Below are 26,098 nucleotides of genomic sequence, written 5' to 3'. Positions count from 1 at the left end.
AACATTTGTTATGAGTAATGTGAAAAGGAGGTTTCTGAACATATTTGCATGTTGAATTTCTCCAAACAGACTGTTTTGCCTATGCCCAAAAACTAGTGTATAATTATATATATATATATATATATATATATATATATATATATATATATATATATATACACACACACACACATACACACACACACACACAACCCCCCCTATATATAAACAAATTGTGTAATTACTATTCTAACTCCACAAGCGCCTTGATAGGGCAGGTTATAAAGCAGACCATAGCAAGTCAAACTGAACTTTTAGTTTTTTGATACACTCGCTCAAAGTACCTAAACACACTACGGGGACCTGTCCTCATAACGCACCGGTCCTCACAAATAAAGTGTTTGTCTAGTTCTGTCAAGGTTAACCCACGCTATGAGGACCAAACCTTGACTGACTTACTAAACACACACACGTTTAAATTATAGATTTTACGGGTTGGAAGGAGTAATGGCTAAAAGGTTTAGTGCTTCGGAATGGATGGAGTAAAAGGGTTCTAAGGTATGTTTAAGTTTAAGGGACAGGTGAGTAAAGGAAGGGTGGTAAGTGTTTGAGTTAAGGGGTGGGTAGAGAGAAGGGGTTTCAAGGTTTAAGGAATACGAAGATGCAAGAGGGTTATAGGTAGCAGTAGATATTTTTGGTTTAAGGGATGGTAAGGGAGTAGGAAGCGATTTTTAAGCTTAATTGATGGAAAGGTGAGTAACAAGGATGTGATAGGGAATGTGTTACAAATGGTTTACCAACACAGACACTATATTGGATTTATTTTTCATCGAAAACATCATAGGTTTCAGGCACGTTCTAGTTAGAAATTAGCATTTAAAAAACATTAGACATTCACTTAAAAATCCATAGGTTTCAGGGGTGTTATAGTTAGTTGGACATTTCACTCGTACAAACCATAGAAATTCCCTTTTATATTTAGTCCAGCTAACTAACTCTCGCACCCGCAATGCACTGCTGATGACTTCTTAAATTACATCACTCAAGACATGGTCAGTGACATCACATTACATCACTGATGACAACACTGATGACATCATCCAGTGAATGTGTGTTTTTCTGAAAATTAAATATGTTTTATACATGTATATCTCCAGGTCGATGGAAGAATAAAGAGATATATAAGTGTCTAAAATGGATGATTTGGTTTTGTAAAATTGATTGTACAACAGACTGCTTAAGTGCATCTTAGTGAATACATGGCTTAGTGAATATGTAGATATCTGTATCAATCTCTCAATTTGTGTATAAGTGGCTGCATGGGTTGGGGAGTAGCTACATGAGTGTCCATATAGGTTATTAGTTGTTTTTTGAGTATCAGTCTGTATGGTTCGGTGGGGGTATTACGTAGTGCATAGATGCATGAATGGGTGACTCACTGTCTGTATGTGTTGAATACAGCATGTGTGCAGGACTATGGGTGGATGAGTATGCGTATGGGTGTGTTAGTGAGTAAATGACTGTCTCAATAGTGTCTTTATGAGTAACTACATACGTTTTAAACTAGTATATGCGAGTATTGGTGTATACAAGTGTATATGTGAGTGAGAGATTGGAAGAGTTCCTGTATAAATTGGTATGTGTTTCTATAAGTCATTGCTTGAGAGAGTAAGTATGTGTAAGTTTCTGTAGAAGTAAGTGTGGTGGTGTGACAATATAACTGTATATGCAAGTAAATGGATGTTTGATACTTTGTTTGCATGTGTGACTGCGTGTAACTATGGATGAGTGTTGGTGTGCAATAGGATGTATAGGTCTACGAGTACACATGAGTACATGTATGAGTGACTGTATAGGACTGTTAGTGAATGAGTGGATGAGTGTGCAGATCTTGGAATTACTGAATAGGTGTGTTTTAAGTGGACCTGGTATGTCCATGGTTTTGAAAATGTTAGTTTCTATTTAGGAATGTGTGTATAAAAGGTTATATTAGGGTGAGAGGAGGTCTGCCACTCTCACAAGGATGATGTCATGAGTGATATATGTGACATCAGCAGTGCATTGCGGGCACCAGAGTTATAGTTAGCTGAACTAACGGGGGAATTTCTATGGTTTTGTATGAGTGAATGTCCAACTAGGAACCTCCAGTATGCGCCAAGGTGCATTGCAGAGAGGTGTAAAAAGGGGCGTGACCTCAAAACACCTCTGCAATGCAGCTCCTTGGCGCATACTGGAGGTTCCTGGTGGGTTAGTTGACCCAGTATTCAAGGGGAATTAGTTCTCCATCTGCAAACGCGCCAGGGGGCACGTTAGCAGAGTGCTGCAGGGAGGGGCCTCCGGCGCGATGCCTTTTTTTTTTTTTTAAAAGAAGAGGGCTGTGTGGCCCCCCTTTTCCTAATTTATTGGCCCTGGGGACCCCATCCCCCAGGGCCTGACCCCTATTTTATTTTAGTTAAATTGGGAGGGGGCTGCGTGGCCCCCCTCCCGAGGCCATAATCGGCCCCAGGGACCCCATCCCATGGGGCAATGCCATTTTTTAAATTTGATATAATTATTTGAGGGCGACTGCGTGCCCCCCCCCCCCCCCTCAGGCCATTTATGGCCCCGGGAACCCCATCCCTGGGCCGGCCCTTCCTTTTAAAAAAAAAGTGTTTTAATAATGGGGGCCACGTGGCCTCCCCTCCCCCCACTGTCCTGCCAGTACACCGCCTTCTGCGGGAGCAGGCATTGCTTTTCCACACAGGGAGCTGCTAAGATGCAGCTCCCCGTGAAAAGCAATCGGCTTTGGTATTTGGAAGAGAGCAGGTTTCCTGCTCTCTTCCAAATACCAAAGCAGCATTTGCTATGGCAGGGCGGGAGCCGCGAGGCTCCGCCCTGCCATAGCAAACAGCTGTGTCCCAGGGGTGGGCACCCCGGGACACTGCAGGAGCCGGCCCTGGGGGGGGTGGCGGTCCCCAGGGCCATCACAGGACTCCAGAAAGGGCCCCCCTCCCTACATTAGCAAAATAGTGCGAGGTGGTGGTCCCGGGGGCGTGTGGGGAGACTCGAGCCCCCCCACACCAGTTAGATTTGTCCCCACAAATATTGTAGAAAAGTCCGGGGGGTGGCGGTCCCCGGGGATTGGGAGGGCCTTTGAGCCCCCCCCCCCACCCATTTAATTCTGAAGGGCTGGTGGGCTGTGAGCCCCCCCCAAATATGTTTGAAAAGCCATGGGGGTGGCGGGTCCCCAGGGCTGGAGGGCCCCTTTGGGCCCCCCTTTACAAGATAAAGATTGTCCACTGGACTTGGACCACCCAGGGGCTCAATATTAAACGAAGCACTAGAGCCCGTGCGTATTTTTTTTTTTTCGCAGCCGAATATCCGGATCCTCCACACATTCCGCTATTTAAAAAAAAAAAAAATAAATGGGGGGCCTTGTGGGACCCCCTGAGCAGGCCTACAGGGTCAGGGTGTTTCCACCCTGCCCCCTTTTTGTGTTTTGCGCATTTTTCTCTTTTCCTGTGCCTCAGTGCTACCGAGGCACAAGATGGCTGCCAACACTTCCTGGTTCGCAGTGTTGCCAGACAATTAGCATGCAGCTCGTGATCGGGAGGGTGAGCGGATCCTGCACCCCTCTAGATAGATTTTTTTTTCTCAGTAGCAGTTCCGGCTGTAGCTGTGTATTTTTTTTTTTTCGCAGCCGAATATCCGGATCCTCCACACATTCCGCTATTTAAAAAAAAAAAAAAAAAAAATGGGGGGCCTTGTGGGACCCCCTGAGCAGGCCTACAGGGTCAGGGTGTTTCCACCCTGCCCCCTTTTTGTGTTTTGCGCATTTTTCTCTTTTCCTGTGCCTCAGTGCTACCGAGGCACAAGATGGCTGCCAACACTTCCTGGTTCGCAGTGTTGCCAGACAATTAGCATGCAGCTCGTGATCGGGAGGGTGAGCGGATCCTGCACCCCTCTAGATAGATTTTTTTTTCTCAGTAGCAGTTCCGGCTGTAGCTGTGTCTTAAGTTTCCTCTGGGAAATTGAATGGGGAGAACACGTTTTGGGACCCCCTTTTTTCTCGGGCCCCCCCTTGACGAATCACCCCGAAACTTTCAAGATGGGAGCAGACCGGAGCGGCCCATAAGTTTTGACAATTTTGCGAAGATTCGTCAATCGGCGCCAGAGTTATTGGGAATAGAATGTTGCGATTTTCCTGTGGTAAGTAGGTCCTAACTATAACTACCTACCGCAGACCGCCAGTAGGTAATATATATATATTTGCTAATAAAGGTTAAAGTGATGTTATAGTTAGGTGAATAGGCCTGTGACAATATTAACATTTTATTCGAAGAAAAAAAAAAATTCACCACAGAAAAATAATTAGCTGAGCCAACTATAACTTGCACCCCGCTATGCACTGTTTAGGACCTCATATATTACATCACTCATTACATTTATGAAATCACTGATGACATCTCAAATGATATCATGGATGACATCACTAGTAATATTTTATTACCAATTATGAAGCCAGACACCTGCCGCGCACAGCCTTTGCCCCCCAGCAGGTTACCGACCCGATGCTGGGCACAGCCTTTGGCGGGTGCGGTGTAGAGCTGGCCTTTTGGAACCTCATAGGTGAGGAGACTGCATGCCCTCCACGCCTTCTTGGGCCCTGATCCACAGGAGCCATAATCTGCGGGGCCTACATCTCTCCCCCACTCACCTGGCCCCTGTGGGGCCAAATACAATAAAATAGGGGAGAGGGCCTGCCGCCCCGCCCCCAATCGGCTCTCCGCATGGTGCTTTAGCCGGCATTGCTCCCGCCTGGAGGGAGCAGTTGCTTTTTGCATGCTCCCTCCGTGCAGGAGCAATATGCATGTTGTTTACCTGCTAGTAGGAGTGCCGGTAGGGAAACAGAACACTATTCTGCTCCAACAGGGGAAGCATTTTTAAATCTTCCTCCTGCCGATAACAGACTTCATGTTTGCAACCTTTTGGCTGAAGATTTAAAAATACTCCCACCAAACAGGAGCAAACAAATGTTTCCCTGCCCATGGTAGTGCAAGCAGAAAAACTACTGTGTCCCCGGAGTGGGCTCCACAGGACACAGTAAGTTAGGCAGCTAGGAGGATGGGTCCCCGGTGCCATTAAAGGTTAAGGGAAGGAGGATGTGCAGTCCGTCCACCCGTTTAACTTAAGTTATAGCCCTTTGATATGGGGTAACATAGGGGCTTTTTAAGGCTTGGCGAGGGAGGCTGTTTGGCTTCTCTGCCCCCCCCCCCCCTCTTTTACATTTCAGTTCCATTGGCTCGGGGAGGACTCCCACATGCCCCTCCTATACATTAAATATGCTGGTCCCTGGGGTATAGGGTCTGGGGGCGGAGGGGGGTGTCGGTTATATATATTTTCAACTAGCCCTCCTTCCACAGTAGGAGTCGGACACATATCTCAAATTTTATTTTACACCAACAGCGTATTTTACAAGAGGGATTGTCAGTTCTTTTGTTTTAAGTAAAGAGATGTGATGTTTTGTTGTACTGCTCTCTTCCCATACCAGTATCTAATAACATCATGATTCTACTGCCATGGTCTCCTGCGCCAAGTGAATCTATCTGGCTGAAAAACGTAAAAATTAAACCAAATTTAAAAGCATATAGGGTACAACAATTAATAGGAAAACTACTACTAAAACGTGACCCAAAAATATATGGGGTGAATACCACTTTTTCTAGTTAGAGAACATATTTATATGGGATTTTCCCAATTGTATGCACAATGCACAGAAATGCTTTTTAATCATTGCTGGAATTACTTAGCTTAGTAGTGCATAATATGCTGTACATGCCTTTCCATTCTTTTAGCGTCAACTGGTTCCCCAAACTCATGTGAGCCCTCAGTTCACATCTACACATCCCACAGATATTCCAACTGTTGCCTTTCAAAGTCCTTTACAGGCATTTTTAACTCAACTGGTAAAATTCCGTCCCCACTAACAAATAAAAGGTTGAGGTTTTTTCTACTATACGCATTCACATTTCAAAAAAATTCTCTTTAAATGTAAGGTTTTTATTGGCACAGAAGTGGATTTACCCCTACTGAAATCCAGTAAAAAGTAATTTATATTAGGATATGCCTTTACCTAGACCCTAAACTTAATCCTTACCCAAATCACTGCCCTCTTCTCCTGAACCAATTCTCAACCCTAATGGATTTCAGAGGGTTTATTTTCAGAGGTGGCTTTGCAAAAAGGCTTGTTTCTCCTTGAGTTATTGCAAACTAACGGATTTAGCGATAGAATAAATGAGGACAAAGAATACCACAGAGTTCTGTAGACTAAAATGTAGGTTCTCTTTTGCAATGGCACAATTTCAATTGTTATACTGGTAAATCTCATTTAAAGTAAAAATATATATATATTTAAAAAATGAAGTCAATTATTTGAATTGTTATTGGTGGTTGAAGTGACGAGAAAGAAGAAAGCAGAAAGCAACAGCAAAAATGACACATTTTGCCCAAATGTTCCACTTACACCCAGGATCACCCCTAAATTAAAGCAACACTATGCAGCAGGCTTAAGGTGTCAACACTAAACCAGGCCACATTGCCAATAAGGCTTAAGGTTTGTAGGTCTTCATCTGTTATTTTTAAAATGTTTTTTCTAAACTAACTATTGTTCATTCTACTCTCTAAACATTCAAATGTATACCTATGCATTTTCAAATGTTATCAAAAGAAAAATATATCACTATTGGCACGGTGTCCAATGCAGAATCAAAGGCAGACGGCAATGGTACATTTTCATTACATTTGCTAGAGATTCATTTAACACGTAATCAAACTAAATAGATCTAGTTAGATAGGTGTATATTGAAGTTAGTCGTGGGCAAAACAACAATTGATGGACGGAATGTTGCTCAATGGCAAAACATTCTCCCCCAGTCACAGATCTGGGCTTAATCCATTGTTTTGCTCACCAGACCACCGCAGTTCAGACATGGCCATATGCAAATCAGTCTTGACCCTGTGCCTCATAGGAACAGTCCAGCCAGTACTGCCAAGGCAGGTCTTCCCTGGAACGGAATCAAGCATCCTAGGACCAGTTTCTGGCTATCAGCCAGGATAGCTTGATTCCAGTGGCCTGGAGCAGGGGCGTAACACAGGCCCCCGCAGCCCACGTGGTGCGGAGGGGGCCTCAAGCTCCAAGGGGCCCCCTCAGCACTGCAGTCTGGCCAGAGAGCTCATGATTGAACCTGGAGGGGGCCCCTCTACGTACCGTGCAGGGAGGCCCCCTCAGTTTTCGTTATGCCAGTGGCCTGAAGAGCACAGGACTCACGTCAGAGCAGGTTTGGCTTGGCAGTTCGGGCTGGACTGTTCCCATGAGGCACAGGGTCAAGGCTGATTTGCATATGTCTGAACTGGGGTGGTGTGGCGTGCAAAAAACACCAATGATTTAGGCCCAGATCTCTGTACTGGGGTGAATGTATGACATTGTTCTGCATTCTGTCCATCAACTGTTGTTTTTGCATATTGAAGTTAGTCACCTGGATGGACTCAAAACCAGGCATGAACCTGGTCAATGAAGACCAATGCTCGACACTTTGAATCATCCCCCTGAAGTGCTTGCTTTCTAAGCATCACACGCCCGCCAAACGTGTAAATTAAAACAACCAGGGTATATACATCTAGTGCATGTCTAAAGTTTAACAGTGAGCACCCATTCCATTGTTCAAAGTTACAATAATAAGGTTTTAATAATGAGCAGAGAATGACATATAATATGGACTATTGAATGAGGAAATAAAGATAGTGGCTGGAATAATTTAAATAAATAACGTTCTTGCTTTTGCATCGTATAATCTACATGGGTAGCTCCTGCCAATATTAAAATCAAGGCTAGATTAAAAGGCAGCTCTAATTCATAGTGCAGTACTCCCTGCATTAGACCAGGACAGCTCTCATTGTTAACTCAAAACCATCAAGGGCCTTCCCCAGGGAAGGTTTACATCCGAAGCCCTCCTATTCCTCGAGAAGCCCAATAGACGAAAGCATTCTGACCTGGTCTGTAAATCCATTGATAACACTGAGGTGTTCCGAAGGGTAGGATGCAAAGATCCCAGCTGTAGCTTGAGGTCCCGCCACGGTCCAGTTCCCACCACTGTACACATGCAGAGCATCTGGAGAGGAGGGGGGAAAAGTAGGAGATTACAGTCTGGAGGATGGCTTGCAGTTTATGTGAGCATGAAAAGTACGGGAAGATGTGAAGTAATGTTTTCATTGTACAGAAGGCAGTCTTTGTAATGTTAGCATGAGGTATCAAGGATAAGTCTGAATCCACAATTATTCCTTGGTTTTGTTCCCTTGATTTTGTGGGAAGGGCTCCAAGCTCCTTAGGCCGTAGGGTGGTAGGCTGATAGTTTCATCAGTGTCTGCATGTCACAATCTGTGTCTTAGCCATTTTGAACTTTAAATGGTTATTTATCATCCATGCATTTATGGCACAAAGGCAGTCATTGAGTTTTGATTTGTAGCTGTCCATTTTTTAAATGATTAGGTGTCATCTGCATAGTTGTATCAGGGGAGGTTGTATGAATAATCAGATTTGGTAAGCGGGTTAGGCAGATGTTGAATAGAGGGATTTGATGGGCCAATGAGTAAAGCCATAGTGTTGTGTGTGTGGAAGGTATGTGAAAGGAGGTAGAGAGACTATACTTGGAGATATGCAATCCATTTTAAAGGATTTTTATGAATTTCGATATTGTGGAGTCTAGTTTTATCAGCTACATTTGACAATATCTAACACCACACACTACTACAAACAGGCTTTCAAAAGTAAATATTCTTTCATAACTGCAAAATACGTTTTAAAAGGAATTACTGTCTGGAAACAAAGTCTCTTCAATACACAAGCAGTAACAGTGAAGGGGTCTCTGCAGAATTCGAACGCATCAATTTATCTGACAGCTTGCAGCCCTCTCTGGTCATTAAGGCTATTCTATATAACCCAGACGTTCCGAAACTATTCAACACTCTTAATCCTTCACTCTTCTGTGCAACTCAGACCTCTCAAGTCTCCTCACATTGTATACTGTAGCATGTACCTTCCAAGAATCATCTGTATACCCACTGAACTCCTCATAAAAACCATTTGTACTGCAATCTCCTCACAACCCACTAAGCCATATTTGAGTGAAATGTATGTCTCATGGGACAATCAGTCCCATGAGACATTAAAAGGATAGTTGATGCAACCCCAACCCTCTTTCATTAAGTAATAACTCGCTCAAGAATCCTAGATCTCAAGGAATACATTTTAAAGATTTTAACGATCAAAACCGTAGTCTAGTGAACACAATATGAATTGAAACCAAAATGAAGACCATCAGCAATGTTTACTAAAAGCATGCATACATTTATAGCAATTCCTCCCTGTTTCTGCTACTTCTAAGCACCAAGTTCATTCTAGCACAGCAGATAATCAAACCTATATTGAGTTTCCGATGGTTCATACCCACATATCTGTTTGAATAGAGCTATTCTCGTTGTTTAAGGTAAGCCGCACTGATAAATTCAGCAAGTTAAAAGGCAAAGGCTAGGTGTATCCCCAGAAGCCTGAACCCAGAGTCTCAATACATGTTTACAAGGCCTGTCCCAGTGTCACCTGGTGTGTGAAGGTTTCCTCCGTGAGTCTTCTCTCATTGTACTTGCCTTTTTATAGCATGATTTCATGGCTATAGAAACTCACAAAATAAGCAGCCAGAGTGGTGGGATGGCATTTTACTTATGTTTTATCTGCAATACAGTAGTATTTTGAACAAGAGTTAAGACAGTTATCAACCGTCTAGAAACACTCCAGAAATCAATAACAAACAATGCAAGACCGCAGAGGCGGGATTAAATAAAATACTGGGAACATAAATAATCAAACAATACTCTATTAGAATGTTGAAGAACATAACATAAGCTACATGTACTTTCTATTAATCACATACTCCCTTTTGGTTGATTGACAGTTGTAACATATACAGAGCAATACTCGAGAGAAAAGACAATATTCACAACAGTAGATTCTGCACATCTTTCTATGGAAAAAGTAAGGTTAACTTCATCATTTTTATCTATTTTTGTTCCTCCACTGTCTCCAACATGCTAGATACTGGGTAACATTTATCTGAAAAGGAAAAGAGCTCCAGCCATTCAGACTGTGTTTATGCCACACAGGAATGAAAGAAATAAAGCGAGCCTTGTACCATATTTCACTTACCAAAGTAAAGCGCAAAAACAATAGCTGCTCCAAAAAAGGCCCCCAGGAACTGAGCAAGGCAGTAGACAAGCATCAGCTTAAAAGTCATCTTTCTCAGCAGGAACATGGCGAGGGACACTGCCGGGTTCAGGTGAGCACCTGCACGTGTGAAACTAACAATTCAGTGCCAGGTCATGGTACCAGCACTAACAAGAGACTAATGAGTAAAACATGAAATCCAATAGCTCAATTGTTAAAATCCAATAGCTCCAATTGTTTGATTTTACATTTTAACAAATGCCTAAAAACGAAGCCAGACTCCAAGCAAATACAAAATAAGTAACATGCTAAGAAAATTGAATCAATTTGGTACACCGGCCTTTTTTAGGTCTTGCTACAAACAGCTTTATTGACAGAGCTCATGTTATTAGTAATTATGACAAGCATTATCAAAACCAACATGTCTTGCTTTTGATTGAAAAAGCAAGTCGGACCCATCGCTTTGGCACAGCTTTCTCTGGATTGCAGGATGACATGGCAGATGCGGAGTGCACTTGGCAGGTTGGCCGGCTGTCTACAGCCGACCAATCTGACATGCGCACTTCAGAGCTAGCAACCCCAGCGATGGGAAACATCTGTGGGATTGCAGGCACAGGCCCCCAGCCTCAAAATAAGTGCTGGGGTAGCCTGCTCCAACCAACCCTGGAGCTGCTTCCATGCTGAAAGCAGCCCCAAGATGGTTGGATTTGCTGCAGGAAGTTAATCGCTTCCTTCCCTTTCCTGCTCGTCCAGGAGAGACACCAGCCAGCAGCATCTCCGTGACTTTTTCAGCACCTGACCAATTTTAAAATTTTGCCCCTGAAGAAATGTTTCTGCAATTTACACATTTCTAATTTCAAGTGTGATTGGATTTCAGATACTCTGTGAACCACAACGCTCGCTTTTAGGAGACACATCACCCGGCAGTTCAAGCCCTATATGTTCATACTTTGAGACGCAGGGAGGCCATCATTCAGGATTCAGACGAGGCCTGTTTTGCGACCTCAGTTGTCCCACATTGCGATGACCGCACCTACTTTGAACACCTGACATGTTTGTTTATGGTTCACTCCAAAATGCTACTCCCTGTCAACTTTAAACGGGACATAGAACATTCTGCCAATAAGGAGCTAATCACTCATTTGCCATCTAATATACCCACACCTATTACCTCAAAAAAGCTGTAGCAGCTGGACCGCTTGATGCCCATGATTTGTGGCACCGCATCCCACCCAACCAACCAACCTGATCAATCTCCTGTTGAGAATATCTAGTGGCCAAATGTATGTGGGAGCCCACTGAAGTCCATGGAGAGGCTTGGCATTGTCCCACAGTACCTTGGGAAGGACTGAGAACAAGAAGTTACTGTTACTACACCCTAAAAATAGCACTGACCTTCGAATTTCCTACTAAAACAGATATCCCACTGAGTGGACACGGTTAGAACGGTAACCTTTTAAAGTTGACCCAGGGCCGGCTCTAGGGCGGTGCGACTGGTGCCATCGCACCAGGTGCTGGCTTCCTGGGGGCACTGTGTTTGCAACTTTACTAAGCTTTTCCAGCACCTGCTGCAGCGTTCCTTTCCCGGCAATTACAGTGCCTAACAAAAATGTCAAGATCACTCCTGTGATTAATGTCCTTCCTGGCCAGAGATCAGAGTTTTGTGTAGTTGAGGTTTTTGACTTATGTGAAGGTAGTGCAGAGGGTTAATATGCCTGCTGCAAAGAACGTGTACCAAGTAGATTACAGAGTGCATTTAATGTAAATAGACCAGCAGGTTATTGCTTTTAAAAGAGCCATCCTTTTGTTACTTGCAATTTATAACTTAGAGTCCTAACATAGAATAGTGAGGTATTAACTTACATCATGAAACTGCATACACTCTGCAAAGTATAGAACATGGATTCATGTTGCAAAAAGGGTTACTTTGGGTAGAAATGGATTCTTCTTACTAAAGAAAATTCCCATTTATGCGGTTTCTTTTTTGACTCAGAGTTTGTGCTTCTCCATACCAAGCTCTCCTAAACTGTACTGCATACCAGTATGGATGACATGTGACTCCTACACTTTTAATCCTTTGGCTTAAGTAACATTTCCTATACACTGATTTACACAAGTATGATTGATTGTCTGTGTAATGTGTGTGTGGTGCAAAGTGCTCTGACATACTTTACTGGTATGAGTGGCGCTATAACACAAATTCAATGCATCTGAGAGAGTGGTTATGGAGACGTGGTCACTGCTAAAGTGTGCTAGTGAGAGAATCCATGGTGGAGGTGGTCATTGAGGGAGACAACTAACATTGTCGCCCAGGGCGCTACCAGCGCTAAAGCCGGCCCAGAGTTGACCACTGAGGGCTAAGCCTTTCCTGGGGTTGGAGATGATGGGTTGCACGCTTTGGAGAATGAAGCTCCCCGCAACAGAGAGACCCCCTGACCAAACACAGCTATATCTCTGTACTAGGGTGACCAGGCGTCCCGGATTTGTCCGGACAGTCCCGGATTTTCAACAGCGGTCCGAGTAGATTTCAGGAAATTTCGCTCATGTCCCGGTTTTTAGAGAGGGTCGAATGAAAACTGTGGGAGGTATCTTTTTATGTTTTGCAAAGCAGACATGGTTAGCAGCCGTTATAATAGAAAGTAATTTAATTAACAGGCTTTAAAAATTGCGTTCTTACTTCCTCTTCTGTAATTCTCTGCTAAGGAACAATGTCATCATGTGCGCTCGGTTGAAGTAAAATTGTAGTCCTATTCCTGGGAAATGTCCCGGGTTTTGGCTTTAAAACTCTAGTCACCCTACTCTGTACATATATTTAAAAACTCTGCACTGAGTGTATAATAAAATAGTAGCTGCTAATCCTGGAAGTCATTGGTGCCGCCTTTAGTGAAGTGTGAAACATGAAGTGGAGCGGAAAGCAACTGCGGAATCCGAAACAGAATCAGCCTGCGGGAGGGGGATTCAGAGATCCGGGATCCAGTCCCACTAATGGTCCCATTCTACAACACAGATCCCCCGGAGCGAGACCAGGACAGGACGCTTGGCAGAGCGGACCTGAATGCCTCTTGTGGGGAATGAGAGGCTGGGCAGCAGGTATCAAAGCAGAGTGACCCTGTCCAAGGACCCCAGTAGTCGCAGGCTCTCCAAAGTCAAGGGGTAACAAGCATGCACAGGTGGCATCCAAGGTGATGCGCTCACCATTTGACCTCTACACAGGGCTTTAAGTGGGCCTGGTCTCACTGGGTCTGAGCACCGGCAGTTTTTTAAGAGAGCCTCGAAACAGGTCTCTATTGGGCTCCGTGTTGTGCCCTGGCACAGGCGGTCCATTTTTTTTTTCCGGACTGCAGTGACAGCAGGTATATCGATGTGCGCGTGGTTAGTGTTTTAGGGGAAGGGAAATCCTTTAAAGAGAGTCAGTCATACAGTCTTTATTTCGATATTAAGATCATAAAAGACAAACATATATATACACACACACACACACACACATATATATTCTTGCATTATTTGCACGGTTGGCACTCGTCACTTTACATGTCCATATTGCATTTGCACTTTATGGAAACATCTATGCACTTTATTGCATATTTTGCACATTGACTAGGTTGACTAGTACAAACTGTACTGTATTCAAAGTAAAAATATTTTCAATAAGGCGTTATAATCTGTATAATTTTTGTATATTCTTTTGCATTTTATGCATTTATTTATTGTTACAAAAATTATTGCATGATGTCTACATTTCATACTGGGCTTAAAACATATTTCCGTAGTAGTTTTGGATCTATGACTGAATGTATTTACCAAAATGGATTTTAACCATTATAGTTAAAATACAACTTTTTTTACATATAAGTTTAGTAATTGTTTGGAAAGCAGACTTCCCAGTACTTAAATTGGAGTATGTCCTTTATTTCTATGAACACATGGTGTTATGTATGAAAAAAACAGAAAACATAGAGAAAAAAACACTAATTGAAAAAAATGCTAATTGAAAAAAGCTGTGAAGCACTAGCTATTTATTTGTGAAAGTTTTACTTACTGACTGTCTGTGAGCAAGGGCGGATGCCCGAAACGCGTCAGATTTAGTTGGACTCAGCTTGTAAATAAACTTTGTGCCCTTAAACACGTTGGATTCGTGTGGTTTCCTTTGGTCGTTTCGACGGAGCTTCTGGAGACTGCTATTGATTATATATATATATATATATATATATATATATATATATACACACACACACATACATACACACACACACATTCCAGCTCCTCAACGTACAAAGGAGCACCCGGACCTCAGCTGCCCACAAGGAGCCTTGAATGGTAAGCACGCCTTCAGCACAACAATATCCTTTGACTGTTCAGACTGCCTTGGATGCCGGACGCGCTTCGAAGTGTCCCCACTTCTCTTCAGAGGCTTTGGCAGTTATGAAGGAGTGCTTGAGGCACCACACCCCTTCTTGCTTAGATGCACGCCCTGGATGGGACTTCTGGGACTTGTAGTGCCTCACGTCGCGCTAATGTTCAGTCTGTAACTTTTCAAGCCCACAGATGGGCCTCGCTGAGTGGAATTCGTGCAGAATCCATACGCTGCGGTCCCATGTTCTCGGCCTGTAGTCAAGACCGCATGGCCCCCCGATTCTTTCAGGGTGGTGCTCCTTCCGCGGCAAGGGTTGCAGCGTAAATATTCCAGCTCCAAGGCATCCAGGGCAGTCTGAACAGTTAAAGGATATCGTTGTGCTGAAGGCATGCTTACCATTCAAGGCTCCTTGTGTGCAGCTGAGGTCCGGTTGCTCCTTTGGAGCTGGAATATATATATATATATATATATATATATATATATATATATATATATACATATACATATACACACACACATCGAAATCGGGAGGATTAGTTCTGCACTGCACCATTTAAGATGGGGTAGTGCCAGTAGAATTATGGGCAAGCTTGGGAGTCTGAAAAGACACTTCACAATTGCTTTATTCACTTTCTTCCTTTCTTATATATGCTTGAAAATGCACCATTTGCCCTCCAACCCACCGAATACAAATGTATGCCGGTCGGGCTTGTCTCGCTTGCCTGCGGCACTCATCTCACACATTTATGCCTCAGCACTTTAAAATGTCACCAGTCGCCACTGTTCCCTACCTGCCAAAACATGAGGCTAGAGAAGTGGATATTGTGTAATTTTTATGGTAATCTGAAAGGAGATAAAATAGTCATGCATATTGTAGATAGGATGATGAATGTAGTACAATGGTGAGTTTCCCAAAACCATAAGGACTCTTGATCATGTAGAGGAACACATCTGGCAGGGTGATCGTTCAAGACAGCACTTCAACAAACCCGGAACTCTGGTTATAAAATGAGCAGATTGAGAAGTTACAAGACACATGGACTATTCCAGATAAAAGAAAAACAAGAAGTGGCAGCTATCTTAACGGAATTGTAGACAGGTCAAGGTCTCATGTACGGGATATACAGAACAGCAGACTGCATAAAGGGAGAGAGGCAGACATGGCCCAGTTTCACAACAACAGAAGCAGGCAGGCTTCACTGGAAAAGGACACAGATTCAGGACCCAAAATTGGTAATGTGAATAAAATAGTCCTCACGTCATGACAATATAGTATGACCTCCATGTTGCAATGGGAGAAATTCCAAATGGAAGTCCAATTGATACGCCTGTAGTCCTCAGTGACTAGCGTGTTAAAAAGACATGTAGGAACTTTGGCAACTACATGTCTCCTCAACACGCCTCAGTCTGACCCACTACTAATGGATACCTGGAATGTTCTGGGGGAAGCCCTGCAACTCACATTTGCTGCCTCTGCTCTTCCTCCAAACCTCATTGTAAGCACCACTAAATGTAGCACAAACAAAAAGCAACCAAGTGTGGCTTAAGCCGCGTGTCATAGGCACCACACACACACACACACATCCTTTACACAACCAAGTAAGGTACATAGAGGCACTATCAATAATCCACATGGAGGGTGGGGGTCATGTCAGTTCTCATTTTCTGAAGAAGGTTTTAAGGATATAATTTCCTAGACAGTTGATAATGAAGGATCAGGGAAGGCTGATAATGTTGAAAAACTGAATGCCCCATGCGCAATGCCACGGTGACTTATCTGAGGCTCTTTGAAGTACTTTGGCCAATCCCATCCAGGTTTGGGAAAGCAACCATATCTTTAGGATGGCGCTGAATAAAAGTCTCTTTAAAAGAGGTAATGGCTACATTTCAGTTTATCAAAAGCTCCTTCCTTGGGCTGTGTAAGGGACCACATACAATTCTCTAATATCATAACAGCTATGGCGAACACTTGCAGGCATTTTTACACCGAATTGTCTGAATGAGAGTCTCAACAACGTGTACAAGGGCTAAATCATTAGGTCTCGGGGAACTAATCTAGGCTAGGCTTGAATGTAGTCAAAATGTGTCTAGAGCCCTAACCACAGATGAGGGGAACAGGGTACATTTGGCAAGTAATTTGCCAAGTAATTACATTCCAAAATCTCCTGCTGTTTGTATCCATTATAGGCAACTACCCCACCCAAAGAGGCATTTCAACAGGTAGGCAATTTTGTAGACAGGTTTGATATATAAACCATTGATCAACCATGAGTGGTTGTCCAATGGTTTCTAGATAATCAAGTATGGCACCCGCCCACTTAAGTATCTCATTTCAACACATGCTTTGCTTGTAGTTTGCGAATAGTATTTTCCACTTTCCCTCCACCCCAACTATGCCCACTTCACCCAACAACTGTGCTGTAGCATGTTAGACAAAGATGCCTGGCTGCCAAAAATGTATATTGTTCCTGAGCAGCCACCAATAAGTGGGGATATAAGAACTCTGGTCAGCCATCTCCCTCCCACACCAGGTTAGGTTAGCATTTCCAAGGTTTTTCAGATGGGTGAAGTTATGAACTGGCTTTATCCAGGTGAGTGGCCAATAGAACTGAAGGGTGGATTGCCACACAGAGGAGAAGAGGGGGCTGTTTTTGTGGATGTCATAGCAACTGTGCCAAGTATTCCAGGATGTCTAGAGTTGGCTATAAAGGTCGGCGCAAATTCAATTTCCTTGCATTAAACCAATAGCGCGGCCCCAAGTCAGCCACCACGGATTTGATCCAAGTACGATACAAGGCGAGGAGTAGAAATGTTTCGAATGGGTTTCCCATTTAACCCATGATGGAGCGTAGAAGTTCCGTAACGTTTGCCCCCGTCGATTCTCGCCATTAGACGGGTTTTACTAATATAGTATTAACAAAATAGGTGAAATAAAGTAATGATGAAAACATGATATTTTTTACTGCATCGTAAAAGCATGAAGGAATGTTCTGAAATGTGAAAATGAGAAAAGCATGAAGAGAAATGGTCATAGGTTTCTGAAATTGTAGAAACACGTTTAAGCAATAAAACATGTTTTACTTACAAATGTGCTGCTTATTACCCAATATGGCGTAATGAAAAGAATGCTTATATCGTAAATCATAATGTATACAAAAAATGTCTAGCTTACTTTTACTTGTTAAGCATCTGCTTAACAAATAAAAGTTGTGAAATATGAATGTGAATCATAAAAATGACACGAATATTTATCCACTCGATAAATAAAATGTGTGAAGTGTTCCCTTTTAGTAGTGCCTAATATTGGCATGTAACATTTGAAGAAGAGAATAATGAGTATTTACTAAGAGAAACTGAATTATTCATCATCATGTGTTTTATATTAATCTTAACGTTGCAATGGTTTTAGTTAGTTTTAAAAGTAGGCCTCAAATGCTTTTTTTTTTTTTTACTCAGTCAGAAAGGCGAACACGAGCTGAAGTCATCATTTTAGATGCTATGAAAAGTTTCTCTCTCGTGATTGTGAGCAGAAAGTCCTATTCAGCAACACGGTTGACAGAAATGTATCTGTTGGACTTGGCCCTTTTGGCAAGTTCACCCCTAAACTTTTTGCTTTTAATTGTGACCTGATACTAGATGTTTTTGGCTTCTGCGCACTTTAACCCTGTGTCCCAGTGTAAAGTGCGTGTGCAGTCTGCGTGCGTGTGGTGAGATTGGTCTGCCCTCCCATATGTATGCATGGGGAATGTGTGTGTCCATGGTAGTTCCTGATGTATGGGGAACGCGAGTTTGGTATGTGCGAACTTGTGAGATTAAATGCTGCGCGACGGTGTGCGCAGATTTACTGTGTCTAGTGTGGAAGTGCCACTTCTAGAAGTTGGCATGTCTGGGTGCAGTGAATGTGGATTGCCTATCTGGCTTGTGAGTGACAGGAGCTGGCTGGTGTGCTTGGCTCCAGGAGTCCGGATGGGTCTACCCGGGGGTGAATGGGGAGATCTGCATGTAGATGGGAGGGAGGCATGCACCTGGGACCTGAATAGGGCTGTGCCTTCCCTCCACAATGCTGGCTCCAACCCCTGTGGTGAGTGATGTCCCTAGCCTGTCCTGTGAATTGGGAGAGGGGCTGAGCAAAACAAAGTGCTCAAGAACCATTTGTAACAGGTTCTCCCCCTGCCCTACAGCCTTAGACAAAGGAAATGTCTGTATAAGAATGGGCTGTGACCCCATGTATTTGTTCTCTCTGTGACCTAACTTGAGGGGGGCCTGCTGCTGATGCTGGGTGCCAGGAGGACTGCCTCCCTGTTGCGGGGCCCTGTGAGCTGCCCCCTGTGGCTAGCCTTTGCCCCCCTGCATTCCTGGGAGAATTGTTCCCTGGACTTTAGGGAACTTTCAGTCCTAGCGCCTTGAAAACGCTTCATTTCTGGTGCAGAGCCCTTTCTTTGACCCAGGAGTGAGTGGGCCCCGCAGCGAGGAGCTACCTCCTCTACCAAGGGAATCCTGGTGTGCGGATTCCCCCGTAAGCCAAGTTTATGCAGCAGGTGCCCACTCTGCATCTGTGCTCTGCGAAGCTTGAGCGGGTGCCCAACCCGCATTGCGGTATTCATTTTCGCCATCACTTTGTGCCCCTCTTATACCCCGCCAGGGACTTAGTGCTGATTTTGTGGGTGCCACCCCGCTTACGTGAGCCCGAGCGAGTGCCCAACCCACCTGCTACATTGTTTTTGCTTTCGAGGGAGCCCACCCCTCATTGTCTGCTATTTAAAAATCCACCGCCACCTGCCCGGGAACCTCGGGACTCCCCCGTGACGTCACAGGCAGCGCTGTGCTGTGATTGGCCGGAGTCCCCGGCCGCCGAGAGAAGCTGCCTCGCGCTCCGGGGCACAAGAGAAAGGAAGTGCCAGGAGAAGGGCGGCGTGTGCACCCGGGGCCCCAGAGAGCGAGGGAGAGCCCTGTAGTGCAGAGGGTCACGAAGGAGTGCTGCGGTGGCTGGCGGGGCTCCCGGGTAGAGCAGAGAGCCCATCGTGCAGCTGACATAAACTGTAGAGAGCCCAGCGGAGACTTCGCCCCGCGCCAGACATCCCCGTTGAGTAAGGCAGGGCTGGGGGGGGGGGGGGGGGGGGGTGGGTTTGGGGGGAGATGCTGCGACATTAAGTGTTGTGCCAAATCGACGCACAGGGAAATTGGCACCACAGGGGCGCCCAGTCTTGCAGCAGGCCGCTCCAACGGTGGGCAGAGTCAGTTCCTGGGCACCAGTCCGCTCACCCGTTCTGGGTACATTATCCATTTTAGATCCCTTGTGTGGCTCCACATAGGGCACAGCTGTTTGTATGTAGAGCCTGTGCGTGGCTCCAACGTTGAGGGACATTTTTGCTTTCAAGAGTGCCCCCGAGAGGGGCTCCCAGCACAGTTGTGCCCATATGTACTTTGGAGGCATATGTTCTTTAAAGGACCCGGTGGGGTCCTCAGGGGTGCGTTCTACCCCAGCCTACGCACCCGTATTACCGGAGCCAGTGTGCTCCGGGGGGACATGATCTCCATAGCCTAGAAGGCTCCAACGTTTGGCGCAATTTGTTTAAAGGGCACTGAGACCTCACAGTATTTTTCCCTACCTCACAGCTGCCCAGCAAGTAGTGGGCAGCTGCTACGTTTAGGCCCTAAACTCTTGCGCTCTCTTTTGGCTGCCTGCGCAGCCTGCCCTGACACTGTTGGACAAAGGGCGTTTGAGCCCCATGGAAGGCCAGTTGGCCTGGGGTCAGTATCTAATGTGATTCTTGCGCAAGGTGATTGGTGATTTGTGTTATGACGACAATTGCCTAATGTGATTTATGCGTAATGTGCAATGCCTTTATGCCTGTAATACCTCTACTTAGGAGGTTGTTTTGCCTAGTATAGTTTATGCTAGTGAGTTTGTTTCCCTGCGTGATCTATGCCTAAAGGGATTAGGATTGCGTAGTGTGTACCTACCTTGTACCAGTGGTTACTGGTTGTGTTCTACAATTATTCTATGTTCTAGAAGTGCTGATTCTAACAGTGGCCCCCTGTGGCCCTGTCATGTGTATATAATCCCCTGTAAATACTGCCCAGTGCCAGTTGGCACTGTGTCATTGTGTGATTATGATCTAATGTGTTTATGATAATACAAAGGCTATTTTTATACATAACCTTGTGTGGAGTTCCTTTTTCGTGGTGTGCCTAGTGTGTAGCTGCTGTGTACATGCACAAATGCTTTACACATTGCCTCCGGGATAAGCCCGACTGCTCGTGCCAAGCTACCAAGGGGGTGAGCAGGGGTTATCTTGGTGCGTAACTCTTGCCCTGACTAGAGTGGTGGTTTATGCCTGGCTTTGGCGCAAGCCTCAGCCAACCAGAAACCCCATTTCTAACAGTACCATACAATTGCAAACCCAGAGAGAGCATCTGGAAATGTACACACAGTGAATCAAATGAATGTTCCTACTTCCGAGGAGAGGATGCAAATTAGAAAATTGTTGGAAGTGATAATTCGACAAAGGATTACCTAATGTTTCCAGAATTCTTAGTGAGGTATTGATCACACCATGAGCAGCCAACTGTGGACAACCAATCAAAATCATAACAAACGACTAAACTGATACTTTGTGGGCGTACATCCAGAACATTTGGAAGTATAATTGCACCCGTGGAGGAGGAGTGGTGCCTGCTGTCTATCATTTTCAATTTCCCTGCCTGGCATGCTGTCGGACTGAAGTATGATTTCTTATACCTATTCCATTTGGAACTGAACTTTCAAACTGACTCAGCCTACACTTTATCGGCTGGTAAAGTGCGCGGGTATAAACTGTTCTGCTGAAGAGTTATGGCCATAGTCCTGCGACTCCTTACATTTCTTCACTTCATATGGTTTGTATAACAAATACTGATTTTGATGTTTTCCATGTTCTCTTTTTATTCCCTAGATGATCAGCAAATGTTACTAGTCTTTAAGTTGTGTACTACTTGAACTAAATTATTTCATTAACTAAGATTTATATGTGATTTGTGTTTCTTGACCATTCAAATTTGAAGCACAGATAAATGGTATTTATAAGCTATCTAATCTTTTTAGTAATTATTTGGCGTGAATTCTATTGTCGACTAATAATCCATGGAAATTTAAAGGTATGTTTATGCGTGAGGTTTCCTCATAACGATTTGCCTCTTATTTTTCTTTATATCAAAGTCCCTATTCGCTCACATAACAGATTAATCGGAGGATCTAATGGTTGTAAGTTTGTTTTATGAGCCCTGAGAATAAAATAGGTAAAATAAGGTGATGAAATTAAATAGGTCTGTGTAAAAATTGGTCACGCTCCGTGCTGGATCACCCTCCAGGGAACAAAGTACCAGAGCCCAACAAAAAGACTCAGGTGTACTGTGCAGGTTGAAAACTAGATCATTGAGCAACCTTCAATACCCATCTTAGGGTCTCCGTCCCCATTAGAGACATTAGTAGACTACACATACCTTGCGGTACAGGATAATGTGGTGATTGGGAAGGAACAAACACTCTTGCAAGGAGGTCACCTTGCAGAATACAATCAGGTTAGGTGCTCATGTTGTCCCCACTTAGACTAGATAAGGGGAAAGTTGTGTGGTATTTTTCCATTCAGATACCCACCTAAATATATTTAATACATACATACAAGGGGGCAGGGCAAAGGCCTGTTTTAGGGCAAATCCACGTTCCCTTCAGACTAGTTTCATTACATCATAAGCAGCTAAATAATAATAATAAACGTGCATCGCACATGAATTGAATATTTTGTTCGGTCACATCCACACATCGATCTATAAAAAAAGTTATATTTTTACCTGATACTCCAGCACATACGTAGGCTCCCGCAGTGACTGCATATCCAAATGCCATGTTGACACTGAGGAACTGTGCTTTGGCAAAGCCACTCAGCTCCATCTGTGCCACTGACCCACAGCCAAATAGCTTTGGAAAGTGGAGAAAATGAATAAAAACATCAATTGGGCTTTCTGCATAGTAGAGCACTTGCCTACTTGTGAATTGTCTTAGAAGTGCAGACATTAATTTTAAGATTTTTCTTATTGTAAGAAACTAGATTGTTAAGCTATTGGGGGGGGAGGGAATGGAAACAGTCTTGATGTTACATGTGTTTAAGCTCCTATAAATTAAAACCAGGTTTATTTGACGAGTCCTTTGTAACGTGGCACAAGCAGCACAGAGAAAATGTCAACTGATTCTATAAGACATTGGGTAATTAGTTGAGCAGGATGTGAGGCCTACAAAATAGGTCCACAATTCCTTCTTGCTGGAAACCAAGCACCCCATTGTAGCGCTCAACTCTCAGGGTAGCAAATCAGAGCAGTCCAAGGGCTACTCAAGCAAGGTAGTGCGAGCTAGTTATCACCATTTGGTGGCGCACATATTAACTCTCAATAAATGATTGTCCCATAAGCAAGTGCTTTTATTTGAAAAAGTAAAAGTATATTACACACATACACACTACTAAATACTATGCATAATTCATAAGCATATACATCAGGCAGATAGAAATGCCTCTGGTGACATTCTGAAATCACACTTGACACCTAATGGGTCATGACCCTCAAAAGCAAAGTGCCCCTCCCCCACCTATACCAGATAGAACATTACAATATGGGCCTAACACCCTAAATAAAGCCAGTCCATTGGCTTTGGGCATCACATCAATATAGAAGGCAAGCTTACTGACTTTGTCAAGAGGCCTCCACAATAAAGGAACAATAACCACATGTTAAAAAAAAGACCATATCACTGAAACCAAGAAGCATGTTTAATGTATTCATTATTAAAAATAAAGCTTTGAAATGTACATTAACAAAAAAAGTTCAGCTTTCAGTTAAGTATTTAAAATACTCAACATAACGTGTCCAAGACTCTTTTACACATTTAGGCCACATAACATGCAGCCATAGCACCAACCACTAGACCACCAATACTAGGCTGAAAAAACAAAAACTCTAATGCAGCGGTAGATTTACAGCTTGATAGGTTTCCAGCGACAGCTTCATATGGGGGACCCTCTTGGTTTCAGCGATTCCTAGCAGCAATGGGGTTAGTAGATATTTGGCGTCACGTCCATCCTCAGGACAAACAGTACACGTTCCATTCCACAGTCCATAACAGTCTTTCCCGGATAGATTACTTTCTGGCTTTAGGAGAAGGACTACAGCGCATAGATACTGCAGACATACACCCCCGAGGCATCTCAGACCACTCCCCGATAACTTTAACCATTTCCTCCCAGACAAAATCACGTATCCGCATATACCCCATTCAAGCACCATATCTCAAAGTCCCGAAAATCAGGAAAGCTCTCCAGAAGGCTACAACGCACTATTTTGATGAAAATGTGGCAACTGTGACCTCCTCCGAGGTGCTATGGGAGGCCTACAAGACAGTACCAAGGGGGCAAGCTATAAGCTCTATTGCGGCCCATAAAAAGGAACAGGCGGCTGAACAGTCTACACTTGAGCTAAAACTACGTGAAGTAACAACTTTACACGAGGCTACCCCTACAGATGACACAGAGCATACCCTTGCACTCCATCAGCGATTATACACAGAACATGCTCGTCTCACGGTGCAGGGGCACATTACTGATACACAGAATCGGATATATGACGTAGGCGATAAGGCGGGAAAGATGTTGGCCTGGCTCGATAAAAGGGGGGGTAGCTCCAGAATTCAACAGGTGAAAGATAGAAATGGCGTGACGCACACCAACCCTGAGCAGATAGTAGAAGCACTGGCGGCACATTTCGAACAGGTGTATACTCCAGAGAGGGAGGTGACCGGGGTCATGGCCCAGGATGCATTGAGTAGAATGGACATCCCAGTATTACAACCGGAGACAGTAGCCGACCTGGATGTGGCCATAACCAGTGATGAACTACAGCTGGCCATGCGAGCGCTCAAACCTGGAAAAGCTCTCGGTCCAAACGGCATTCCAGTGGAATGGTACCAGTCCCAGTCCGAAGACCTTAGTCCGTACTTGCTCGATATGTATGAAGAATGCCGAGAGAAAGGTGCGCTTCCACTAGACCAGAGAACGGCCACTATAGTAGCAATACCCAAGCCCGGTAAGCCACAGGAAGAGTGTTCCTCATAACGCTCCATCTCCTTATTAAACGCAGAAAGCAAAATCCTGGCTAAACTCCTGGCTAACCGGTTGATGGCTCATCTGCCTGATCTTATCCATCCAGATCAGTCAGGATTTATGCCTCATAGGAACACTGCACTAAATCTTCGCAGGGTTCATGGGGTGCTGGCGGAGGCGGACCAGATTCACAACAGCGCAGTTATACTGGCCCTGGATGCGAAAATGGCTTTCGACTTGGTGGAATGGAACTACCTTTTTGAGGTGTTGTCCTGCATGGGCTTCGGCCCAAACTTTATATCGTGGATTAGGCTGTTATATGCGGAACCGGTGGCACACGTGGTGGCGAATGGCCACATTTCACGTACATTTTCGCTGGGGAGAGGCACCCGACAAGGCTGCCCCCTATCTCCTTTGCTTTTCGCGCTAGCTCTAGAACCACTGGCTAACCTAATAAGACAAACACCCTTGCTTAAAGGGATACAATGGAAGGAGGGGTGGGAAGACCGGCTATCCCTCTATGCAGATGACATGCTGGTGTACTTAACAGATCCCGAACAAGGCGTGCCGGCTCTTTTGAACCTGTGTACCGAGCATGGCAGAATTTCGGGATACACAATTAATTGGAACAAATCGGAGTTATATGTACTGAGAGGCCAGGTCCCGACGCTCGGGCCGGACTGTCCCCTGAGATTAGCTGGTTCCTCTTTTAAGTATTTAGGGATCCATGTCACGCGGGATCCACTGGAATACATGAAATTAAATCTGGCACCACCATTGGAACGTCTTAAGCAAGACGTCAAATTCTGGGCGGGGTTACCATTGACCATGCTGGGAAAAGCAGCATTGTATAAAATGATGTCGTTGCCCCGCTTTCTGTATATCCTAGATAACACGCCCTTTTCGGTGGCGCCGGGATACTTTAAAAGGGTAGCCGCAGTTGTTTCTGGGCTGCTGTGGAGCAATCGTCCGGCACGCATAGCGCAGGCCAAACTACACAGAGGCTGGTACGATGGAGGCATTGCATTGCCGAATCTGCACCTATATTACTGGGCGGCGCAGCTTAAGCCCATTAATCAATGGATACATGCCTCGCAATCTGATCCAGCTTTTCAAAACAGATAGGGCGCAGCTGGGCACCAACAACATGCTCGCCCCACTCTATGACCGACGTAAAATAAGACTCTTAACAGGACCTACCAAACTCACTGTGGAACTATGGCATGTGGCGACGGCCGCGTTGGGCTGGAAGGGGAAAATTACCAAATTCGCCCCGCTCTGGGACACACGTGCCTTGGGAAACCTGAGATACAGCAAAGGCTTCTCTCACTGGGATTCCATTAGAATATCCACGGTGGGCGACATGTGGGAGCGGGGGAAGTCATC

General features: G+C 44.5%; 1 protein-coding gene across 1 annotated transcript in view; it reads right to left on the bottom strand.

Annotated features, from left to right (window-relative positions):
• The window catches only part of LOC147668410 (aquaporin-3-like), a 47,804-nt gene that overhangs the window by 4,555 nt on the left and 17,151 nt on the right, over positions 1-26,098 (bottom strand). The window contains exons 2-4 of the mRNA XM_086948570.1: positions 22,416-22,542; positions 10,214-10,351; positions 8,008-8,126 (exon numbers count right to left, since the gene is read on the bottom strand). Of these exons, the coding sequence (XP_086804696.1) occupies positions 8,008-8,126; positions 10,214-10,351; positions 22,416-22,542 (384 nt within the window). The remainder of the gene's footprint in view (positions 1-8,007; positions 8,127-10,213; positions 10,352-22,415; positions 22,543-26,098) is intronic.

Source organism: Lissotriton vulgaris, unplaced genomic scaffold (genome assembly GCF_964263255.1).
Source record: "Lissotriton vulgaris unplaced genomic scaffold, aLisVul1.2 SCAFFOLD_7093, whole genome shotgun sequence".
NCBI lineage: Eukaryota > Metazoa > Chordata > Amphibia > Caudata > Salamandridae > Lissotriton > Lissotriton vulgaris.
This window is presented reverse-complemented; position numbering and strand designations above follow the sequence as displayed.